At 37.1% G+C, this 10,740-nt stretch overlaps 2 protein-coding genes across 2 annotated transcripts; both read left to right on the plus strand.

The window, feature by feature from the left end:
* On the plus strand, positions 1-1,719 carry LOC101301264 (putative quinone-oxidoreductase homolog, chloroplastic-like). Its single transcript, XM_004292305.1, has 4 exons — positions 1-66; positions 253-394; positions 821-912; positions 1,024-1,719. Exons 1-4 carry the CDS (start codon positions 1-3, stop codon positions 1,717-1,719), a joined length of 996 nt encoding a protein of 331 aa, XP_004292353.1.
* A 4,971-nt stretch (positions 1,720-6,690) lies between these two features.
* On the plus strand, positions 6,691-8,754 carry LOC101306391 (putative quinone-oxidoreductase homolog, chloroplastic-like). Its single transcript, XM_004290118.1, has 4 exons — positions 6,691-6,756; positions 7,013-7,154; positions 7,687-7,775; positions 7,857-8,754. The coding sequence occupies exons 1-4, from the start codon at positions 6,691-6,693 to the stop codon at positions 8,544-8,546; spliced, it is 987 nt and encodes a 328-aa protein (XP_004290166.1). The 3' UTR covers positions 8,547-8,754.
* Positions 8,755-10,740: the final 1,986 nt, after the last annotated feature.

A 10,740-nucleotide genomic window follows, 5' to 3' on the forward strand; every position in this document is an offset into this window, starting at 1 on the left:
ATGTCGGAGAAGCTTATGCATGCGGTTCAGTACGACGGCTATGGAGGAGGAACTTCTGGTTTAAAGGTTCTTTCTTTAATGATCATCTCTGTTGTTCTTCTATCAATGCTAGTATTTTGTAAGTAGGCTCCTTAGTTGTGAAATTGGTTTGTGGTGCTGACTTACTTCTGCTAATATCTTCAAATACATATACAGAATAGAGAAGAATCAGAAGAAGATGATGTTGACTTGATTTTATGTCTGTTGTTGCAGCATGTTGAGGTTCCAATACCAACTCCAATCAGAAATGAGGTTTTGGTTAAATTGGAAGCAGCTAGTCTAAATCCAGTTGATTGGAAAATTCAGAAGGGCCAGCTGCGGCCTCTTTTCCCATTGAATTTCCCTCTCATACCTCGTAATGCTGCTTTCCATGTGATTATGCTATGCTTTGACATTTGCAAATTGAGTCATGCCGGAACACCTATATCATTTCTTACTGGCTTGTTGAATTTACCAAGCGGGTTTGTGTAACTAAGTTCATAATCTGTTAATGTGGTCACTCTGGTGCATAGATTTTGGTGGCAAACTGACATCTAATCATATAAGTTGTCTGTCTAAATATTCTCACATTTCCACTTGATTCATATATGTAACTCAGTGTTGAGATTGTTGTCAGGTAGATGAAATAATTGCCTTATGAAACAAATATGTACATTTAGATTTAGAATGCAGGATGGTTGAAGTCATCTACCTGACAACTCTGGTTTAGGTCTTCAATGCCATTGAGTCTTGTACTGACAAATTGGTTACTAACTCCAATTTATGACATTGTTGCGAACAGTAACGGACGTGTCTGGAGAGATTGTAGAAGTTGGAGAAGGAGTCAAAAAGTTCAAAGTGGGTGACAAAGTTGTGTTAATGCTCAACATTTTTGTAAGTGCATACAGTTTCTCCCTTTCTTGAGCAATGTGTTTCATGTTTTTATGGATAGGAGTTTCTGATATAAAGGTCATCAATTTGTTTGTTGCTGATACATATTGGTAGTATGGAGGTGGGTTGGCTCAGTTTGCTGTAACTAATAAGAGACTGATGGTTGCTAGACCACCTGAAGTTAGCGCAGCCGAAGGTGCCGGCTTACCTATTGCTGGTCTCACAGCTCACCAGGCTGTTACACAGGCTGCAGGGATCAAGCTTGACGGCACTGGCCAAAAGCAGAAAAACATATTGGTCACTGCAGCCTCTGGTGGAGTCGGTCACTATGCAGTCCAACTAGCAAAACTCGGAAACGCTCATGTTACCGCCACATGTGGAGCTCGCAACATTGATTTGGTGAAGAGCTTAGGGGCAGATGAGGTTCTTGACTACAAGACCCCTGATGGGGCTGCTCTAAAGAGTCCATCTGGTCGAAAATATGATGCTGTGATCCACTGTGCAACCAGTATTCCTTGGTCTACTTTCGAGCCTAACTTGAGTGCCAAGGGCAAGGTCATAGACATCACTCCTGGTCCAAGTGCCTTCTCTACTTGTCTTGTGAAGATGCTAACTTTCTCCAAAAAGAAGTTGGTGCCACTTATGTTGTATCCCAAGACTGAGAATCTGGAATGTCTTGTGAAGCTGGTGAAGGAAGGAAAGCTCAAGACGGTGATCGACTCGAGGCATCCTCTAAGCAAGGCTGAAGATGCTTGGGCTAAGAGTATCGATGGCCATGCTACTGGGAAGATCATTGTGGAGATTAATTAGCCAATGGAACATGTGTAAGAGTTGATATCAAATAGAACAAGCCAACAAGAGATACATGATGTGTGTAATCAAAAAAAAAAAAAGTGTGTATTGATTTGATTTCATTTGAACATGATTATATATTGTAAATGGAAAGGCTTGGGTTGGGTTTCATGTCATATTTTGTGGAAGTTTATTTGACAGCACTCAACTGTTCATGCACTTATTTTGGTTTTGAGAAGAAGTTGACTAATAACTACATACAGGCCTGCTCATCTACGGGACATAAAATGAGGAGCAAAATGGGACTCAGGCCAGCTCACTTGCGGGACATAAATAAGGGACAAAACGGGACAAAGTGACCACAACCGTCGATTTTAGATGGAACAGATCGTACGGTCGCCAGAGCAAAATTGTTCTACCCAACTTGCTTCTTTTATTTTATAATATCTTTTCTTTTACCTAGCTCTTTCTCTCACCGTCTTGGACTCTTTTCATTGCAATCTTCTTCAGATATTTCCATTCTTTTACTTTGTTTCTTTGATTTGTGCAAAACATATAATACAAAAGGAACTGAAATTTACACTCCTTATTTTACAATCCACACTCCCACATTTCCTTTTTGGGTAAAGATTTCACAAAAAGACATAACACATGTCACTAAAGAAAAAATTTAAATTACCAAAAGAGAAAAGTGAGAGTGTAAATTGTAAAATTGAGTGTAAATTTCAGTTCCCTAATACAAATTGAAGTATTGTATCCATCAATATAATTTTTGGGAAAAATGGTCCAAACAGTGTCTCACCTTTTGAAGAAGCAAAGCTTTGGTATCTCACTTTCAAAAAACTTCAAAACAGTATGTCACGTTCTTACCTCGACTAAAGTTTGGTATCTAGAACCGTTAGCTCCGTTGAAAAAAACTGATGACAACCATTTTTATTCATGAAATGACCAATATACCCTTGAGTTTTTGTTTTGTTATTCTTTTTATATAATAAAAAGAGAAATTCGTCGTAATGGTACCTCATCTTTTCTTCCTTATAAACTTTGATATTTCAAGTTTTGATAATATCATAACGGTACCTCAAGTTTTCACCCCGACCTAATTTTAGTTCTTTTAACCGTTAGCTCCGCTACGATGGTTGCTAGGTGGCAATTTTTAAAGGCTATTTTCGTCTTTTCATGTCTTCATTCATTTTTTTACTTTAGAAACAAAAACAAAGATTCATGAGTTATTGTTTTTATGAGTTTGCAATTGATGAAATCCATAAACAAAAATAAAGATTCATGAGTTTTTATTTTTTTTCATTTCGTATGTTGCTTGTCATAACATCACAAGCATTCAATAGTAAATCTTTTGTACAAACTCACTTAATAAAAGATTCAAACATCTTTCTCTTCAGCTGTAGTCTAGAAAAACAATATCACTTTTTCAATTTTATTCGATCCAGCTCTTTTTGTGAAGACCGTGAAGCTCCTAATTTCCTAAAGATAGAGGAAAGAAGAAGATAACGATTTTCCCTCTATAAAAAAAAACAATTTTTTTATTATTACAATGATGAAATATATATATTTAGAGAAAAAATAATAAATTGAAATATGAAGAGACAAAAAATACCCATGAAAAATGGTCAGCTGACAGTTACCCCTATCAGAGGTTAGGACTAAAAGTACTAAAATTAGGTCTGGGTGAAAACTTGAGGTACCGTTCTGATGTTTTTAAAACTTGAAGTACCAAAGTTTATAAGGAAAAAAAGATGAGGTACCGTGATGAAAAATTTCTCTTTTTATTATATAAAATAAATAACAAAAATAAAAATTCAAGGGTAAATTGGTCATTTTATGAATACAAATGGTTGTCATCAGTCTTTTTAACGGAGCTAACGGTTCTAGATACCAAACTTCGGTCGAGGTAAGAACATGAGATATTGTTTTGAAGTTTTCTAAATGTGAGATACCAAAGTTTTGTTTCTTTAAAAGGTGAGACACTGTTTAAACAATTTTCCCTAATTTTTAGGAAAAATGATCTAAATAGTATCCCACCTTTCTGGGAAGCTAAACTTTGGTATCCCAATTTTAGAAAACTTCACAACAGTATATCACGTTTTAACCTCGACCCAAGTTTGGTGTCTAGAACCGTTACCTCCATTAAAATGACTAACAACTGAAGGATAGTTTGGTCTTTTTGCATTTTAACATTTTTTAAAGACAAATATTTTAACCTTTTTTTCTTTTCTCTTTTCCTACCTTATCTCTCTCCTATTCTATCCACCGGATTTCACCAACTCCAAATTCAATTCTCAGACCTAACTCCGACAACCGCCACAACCCGCCCATCTCGAGTGCCGCACTCCTTTCCCAGCCTCGGGGGTTCGATTGATCAGGTTCAAGGGCGACAACTTGGTCATGGCGTCGTCAACGTCGAAGACGTAATTTGGATGTATTGAGCTACTGTGGTTTGGTGCCCAGGGGTTGAGGGAAGCACCAATCTTTATGTAACTAACTTGGATCATGGTGTTATTACTAATAATATTGAGGTACTTGTGTTTATTATACTTTGATTTTTGACTTGAATATACCTTTTGATTATTTCGTGTTCTTCCTCTGTTTGCATTCTAGAATTGGGGCTTTGACTAAAGAGTGCCAAATTTACCAACTTGGGGTTCTAGGTTGGGTCCCGCAGGGTTTATCCCGGATTTCAAGGGGAAATCCGGGGTAGGTCCTGACAAACTGTGTGCATCAAGAAAGGAAAAGATCCAAAATCTTCCTCAAGGATATGATTAACGCAAAATAAAATAAGGAGGAGATTTTCTTGCTGATTAAGACATGCACCCGGTTGCGATTCAAGCTACATTCAAAGAATTATTGTGCCAAACTTTTATGGCAAGATTGTGAGCAATTATCCCAGACTGTTGGATCAAGATTTGATGAAGGGATGAGATCAAGTTTCAAAGAGGAGTTTCTCCTATAAATAGAGGAGCCCAGCAAGGCATTCTCTATCACGTACTTCTCATGCACAGACTTCTGCCCTAACTTCATAATAGCCTTCTCTCCATTGTTCTTGTTCCAAGATAGCAGAGCCTCCATCCATTGAAGCTTGCTCTACCTTGGTGTTCTTTAGAGCGTCACTTCGAAGAATAAAAAGTGTAACAATGCCTCAATCGATTTCTCTTTTCTGTAGTATTTTCTTTTGTTAGATTTTTAGAACTCTTGCGTTTTGGATTGAGATTGTTGTTGAGAATATGGTTATATTAATTATCAGATTTATAAAGTTGTGTTTTTAAATTGTTTATGAGATTTACTTGACTTATTTTCGTGTCATTCTTGATGTTGAAAACTTGTGATCCGGTTTATGAATTACTAACTTCTGCAGGGTTGTTACTGCCTTTAATCTGTGTTAAACCGCTAAGACAAACATAGATTGATTAAGTGGCAAAAGCTTAGATTTATGGGAATGGGTCAGGTTTTGATCATGAGTTGCATGTGAACTGTTTAAGTGCTAAGATAAACTTGTTTACATGTTCAAATTCTTCTGTGAACTTAATGATTCATGTTATATGTTGTATGGTTGCGCTAAGTATTAACATGACATATTGCATGGAATTTTATGGGTTAAACCTCTAAGGCAAACATAGGATACCATGACCGCTACGGTGTGTAATTCTAAATTCGTTTCATCACTCTTGATTGGTGTGATTTTAAGTTATGTAGATTGAAGCAATTTGGTACATGATTTTATATGTTTGTGTGTGTTTGAAGTCGATCACTTGTATATATTTTATCTTATGTTTTAGTAGGAACGTAGTATAAACCTTCAAAACCCCTCTTTATCTATTGTACCATGTGTATATTTGTAACTGAATACTTGTAAATACTTATAGTTACTGATTCTTTAGTATAACCGTGACTGCATGAGCGCCCTTTAGGTCCTTAGATTGATTGAACACTATTTGCCAATACTACATTCTGATAAAAAAAGGGTTTTTAAATTGTGCGCCCGGTAACGAGCAAGTCACACTTTGACCCTCCAATTTAATATGGATTGGAGTGGTAGCAAACTCTCCGACGCTCTAGTTAGACTCTTTCTTAACAAGAATAGTGAGAAGAGATGGACTGAGATGTCTTACCCAGCCATTTCACTACCTATTTGTAGGTGTATAACAACTTGGCCGACAAGTCTATTTGAATAACAAGTCGTTTGGCATTAACATCACTTTATGGCAATGTTTTTGCCATCCTCATTGCCACATTGATGTGCACTTATATTTGTATCTACATTCAGCAATTAATTGTCATTTGTTGTCGTCAATGTTGTCTTAATCGTCGTATTAATTATGTATTCATGGTTAATATTGCAACCCTCGCATTCATTGTAGTATTAACTAACATTATCTCAGATCCATAATTGTTGACCGTCGTCACATTAGAAGAACAGGGTTGTCTGCTTTTGCATATTAGAACCATTTTAGCTGCTTTTGCAGCTTTTGTGTGATTCGATCATGGGTTTACAATCCTTTATTGATGCAATTGAAACCATGGAAATTGACTCATTTTCCTCATAGAAAAAATGGTACTAGACATTTTAAATTTTCGATCGATTCGTGGAAATAATAACTGAATTAGATATGAACAGTAAAAACATGTAAAATAAAATCATTAAATGAAAATTTCAAGACAACCGCACCAGCTTTTTATTTAAAATTAAAATTAAAATAAAAACTGCAAAAAAGCCGATTGATCTAGTGTAAAACAAACGTCAAAAACAAGATTCAAAGAAGAAACAGGAAATTAATGAGCGTAAACACGTCATTATTAACGTCATTTCCAATCAAATGACGGTGGCATATACGTACAGATGGAGGGTGATGGAGCTACGATAAAAATCGAATCCCATTCCGTAAATCTAGAAACAAGGACACCATCTCTCTCTCTCTCTCTCTCTCTCTCTCACACACACACACACACACATTGCCGAATCTGTGAATGGCAGCCATGGCGGCGAAACTCATGCATGCGGTTCAGTACGACGCTTATGGCGGAGGACCTTCTGGTCTCAAGGTTCGTTTACCATTAATTTTCTCTCTCTGCTTTTTCTGTGTTTTTTCTTACAGAGTTTTCTCACTCTTTTTCCACCTTGGTTTTTGCTACACATACATGTTTGGGCGTCCATGTTCTCTATGCTAATCTACAAAACTGTACTAACACCTTTAGAGAGTATGTTAGCATTTGCAAGTCGAGATTCGTGTGGAAATGTTTTAAGGGTTGACTTTTTCTGTGCTGCTTTATAAATTGATATGAATGTTTGTTGTTGCAGCATGTTGAGGTTCCAATCCCAACTCCGAAGAAAGATGAGGTTTTGCTGAAATTGGAAGCCGCTAGCATAAACCCAGTTGATTGGAAAATTCAGAAAGGCGTAGCGCGCCCTCTTTTCCCACGCAAATTTCCTTATATACCTGGTAATTTTGCTTGTCTTATCACTGTTTGTGGTTTTGTGATCGATTGTGAATGAACCCAGTTTCGAGAACTTGAGTGAATAATATGTCTGTCATAAATTCGAGAAATTGATTTTGTTCTGTTGCTGTGGTTCTGAGTGGTTGAATGGTTACCTCAACTTGTGTGGACATTGCAAGTTGGTATTGATAGGAACTTTGTTTTTACAAGGACAACAGTTGAGTTGGGATCTATTTTTATAGATCTGTTATAGCTGATCACTTTTCTAGAATTTCAGCAGTACCCAATTTAGGTACTTTTGTTGATTCTTTGGATAATTGGTGCTTTTGGCTCCAGGTATTTAAGTCCTTAAAAGTTAGATGTGAGCTAGATGTAAAGTTTGAACTCTTGAACTATTTTCTGCTATAGATGTCTAAAAGGATAAATATCTCTGTTACATTGATTAGGATGTAGTTTCTTATTTATGCTTCAGTGTCTTTGATTGTGAGGCTGAAAGATTAATGTTTTGAATATGGCTGTTGAAATCATCGAGTACAGTTACTGATGTGGCCGGAGAGGTTGTGGAGGTTGGACAAGGAGTTCAGAAGTTCAAAGCAGGCGACAAAGTTGTGGCATATCTCCACCTTGTTGTAAGTGCTCATTTTAATATGTTCCTTTGTATCATCATTTGTTTTATGCCGATCCATTGCCTGACTTTATCGTATTAGAATGGAGGTGGATTTGCTGAATTTGCAACTGCTAGTGAGAGTTTGACGGTTGCTAGGCCGCCTGAAGTTTCAGCAGCTGAAGCTGCAGGATTACCTGTTGCTGGTCTCACAGCTCACCAATGTCTCACCCAAGCAGCAGGAGTCAAGCTTGACGGCACTGGCCCGCAAAAGAACATATTGGTTACTGCTGCTTCTGGTGGTGTGGGTCAGTATGCAGTCCAACTTGCAAAACTGGGGAACACTCATGTCACAGCTACTTGTGGATCTCGTAACATTGATTTTGTAAAGAGCTTAGGAGCTGATGAGGTTCTTGACTACAAGACCCCTGAAGGGGCAGCTTTGAAGAGCCCATCTGGTCGCAAGTATGATGCTGTTATCCACTGTGCAACCGGCATTCCTTGGTGCACTTTTGAGCCGAATTTGAGTCCAAATGGGAAGGTTATAGACATTACTCCGGGTCCAACTGCTTTGCTCACTTCTGCTCTAAAGAAACTCACCTTCTCCAAGAAGAAGCTGGTGCCGCTACTCATGAATGCCAAGGCAGAGAATCTGGATTATCTTGTGAAATTGGTGAAGGAAGGAAAGCTGAGGACAGTGATCGACTCCAAATATCCTCTGAGCAAGGCTGAAGAAGCTTGGGCTAAGAGTATTGAAGGCCATGCTACGGGGAAGATCATTGTGGAGCCTTAAAATGCTTATATAGTAGGTTTGTGATGTACTGATGTTAACTTCATGTTCTTACGTGTTATACTGCTATAGAATATGGGATTCGATATATGTGGATTTTGTTGTAAATGACGTGTTATACATATTCATTTTTCTTTTTTTTTTTGGAAGATTGGGGTATGTTGCATGTGAACTCATCATTATATGCAAATACTAATTGAAATAGATTTCGACTTAATAGGAGCAGTATGTTATTACTAGTCCTAATTACTTGTGGAATGATGTATATGTGATCCATAAGAGTTTAGGAGTCCATTAGCAACAAATATGTGTTGGTGATGCATAAGGAAAACCTTATACGAGTTAACCTTGGATTGCTAAGTTGTGTCGTTGTGGGAGATCACTTGGTGTCGTTGTAACTATAAATAAGGAGCTTTGTCTCTGCTCTCTACAACAAGACCTTCAAACCATCCCATCTATGGTGTTTAAAGCTAGCAGAGAGGAGATTCTGAAATTTTTTATTCCACTAGAATCAATGAGAAAACTACAACCAAATTTGACCAAAAAAACTAACTGAAAGCATATTCCATCTAATAGAAGGTACAAAAAAGACGTCATACATAACTAAAAATTTCCGAAACCTAAATCCAATCTAAAGGGTCCTACAGCCTTCACTGCTACCCTCATTTCATTTCCAACATAGACATTGAGCTCAAAGGAGGAGAAAATTAACCAAGGAATGAAGAGCTCAACGTCTGCGTTGGGAATGGAATGAGGGTAGCAGTGAAGGTTGTAGGACCCCTTAGATTGGATTTAGGTCTCCACAAATTTTAGTTTTGGATGATGTCTTTTTTGTACCTTCTATTAGGAGGAATTTGCTTTCAGTCAGTCTTTTGGTCAAACTTGGTTGCAATTTTCTTATTGATTCTAGTGGAATAAAATTTTTCATAAATTCTCTCCTCTTTACTAGCAAGGTCGGTCCTGGCCCAGTGCACCTAGTGCGATAGCACTAGGCCTTAGACAAAAAGGGCACAAAACAGGCCTTAATTACGTTTCAGTTCTCCTAATCTTTGCCAAATTCTGCTTCAGTTCTCTATGTATGTATAATTAAGTCTGTGTCTTTTATGGATTGAGATGTGGGAACCAGTAACACAGCAGGAGGCTAACGTTTTTATTAAAAAAATTAGTGGCCGACATGTTTGCTATTTGTAGCGTCTCACTATTTCTTTCTATTAAAATAACTTTTTTGCATAGATTAGAAATTTAGAACAACTCTGTCATTCACTCTTAAAAAAAGAAAATCTTTTATCCTTATCAAATGAGAATACAATAAATTTTACATATATATATATATATATTTACATAATTAAGAGAAAACATTATTAATAAGGGGCAAAAAAAATATATAAGATGTACTTCTTATACCCAGTCTCATTTGATCTAGCAGCATAGTCTCCTCTTAATAGATGAGAGGTTGTGAGTTCAATTCATGAAGTTGTAATACGTGATAAATAAAAAAAAAGGGTTCTGTATTACAATATCAAGATTAAGAGTATATTAATAGGTTCAAAACCAACAAAAAAGGGTATTTTTATGATAAAAGTTTTAGCATAAGGAACAATTTTTTTTTCCACACCGGGCCTTCAATTCTTCAGGACCGGCCCTGTTTACTAGCTTTAGACACCATAGATGGGATGGTCTGAAGGTCTTGTTGTAGAGAGAGCATGGAGAAAGCTCCCTCCTTATTTATAGAGTTACAATGACACCAAGTGATCTCCACAAAGACACAACCTGGTAATCTAAAGTTAACTCGTATAAGGTTTTCCTTGTGCATCACCAACACAAATATTTGTTGCTAATGGACTCCTTAACTCTTATGGATCAGGTAAACATTATTCCACAAGTAACTAGGACTAGTAATAACATAATGCTTGTAATACCCCCATAAATTTGCTATTACTTTCTAATATTATGGGGGAATTTTCGAGGTAGAAGTTAGTGTGTTTTGAGGTTCGAAGGAAGAGCGGTTTGGATGCATAATTTACCCGAATCGGTTTTTATGGTTTTGAAGGGTCAAGAGTTGACTTTCTAATCTGTCGGGTTTCTCGAGAAACTTCCTTCACGAAAGTTGTAGAGCACAACGATACGAGTTCGTGGACATGTGGCACGCGTAAAACGGACTTCGTATGAGAAAGTTATGGTCAGCAGAATTTCGTGG

This window comes from Fragaria vesca, linkage group LG2, assembly GCF_000184155.1.
Source record: "Fragaria vesca subsp. vesca linkage group LG2, FraVesHawaii_1.0, whole genome shotgun sequence".
Classification (NCBI taxonomy): Eukaryota; Viridiplantae; Streptophyta; class Magnoliopsida; order Rosales; family Rosaceae; genus Fragaria; species Fragaria vesca.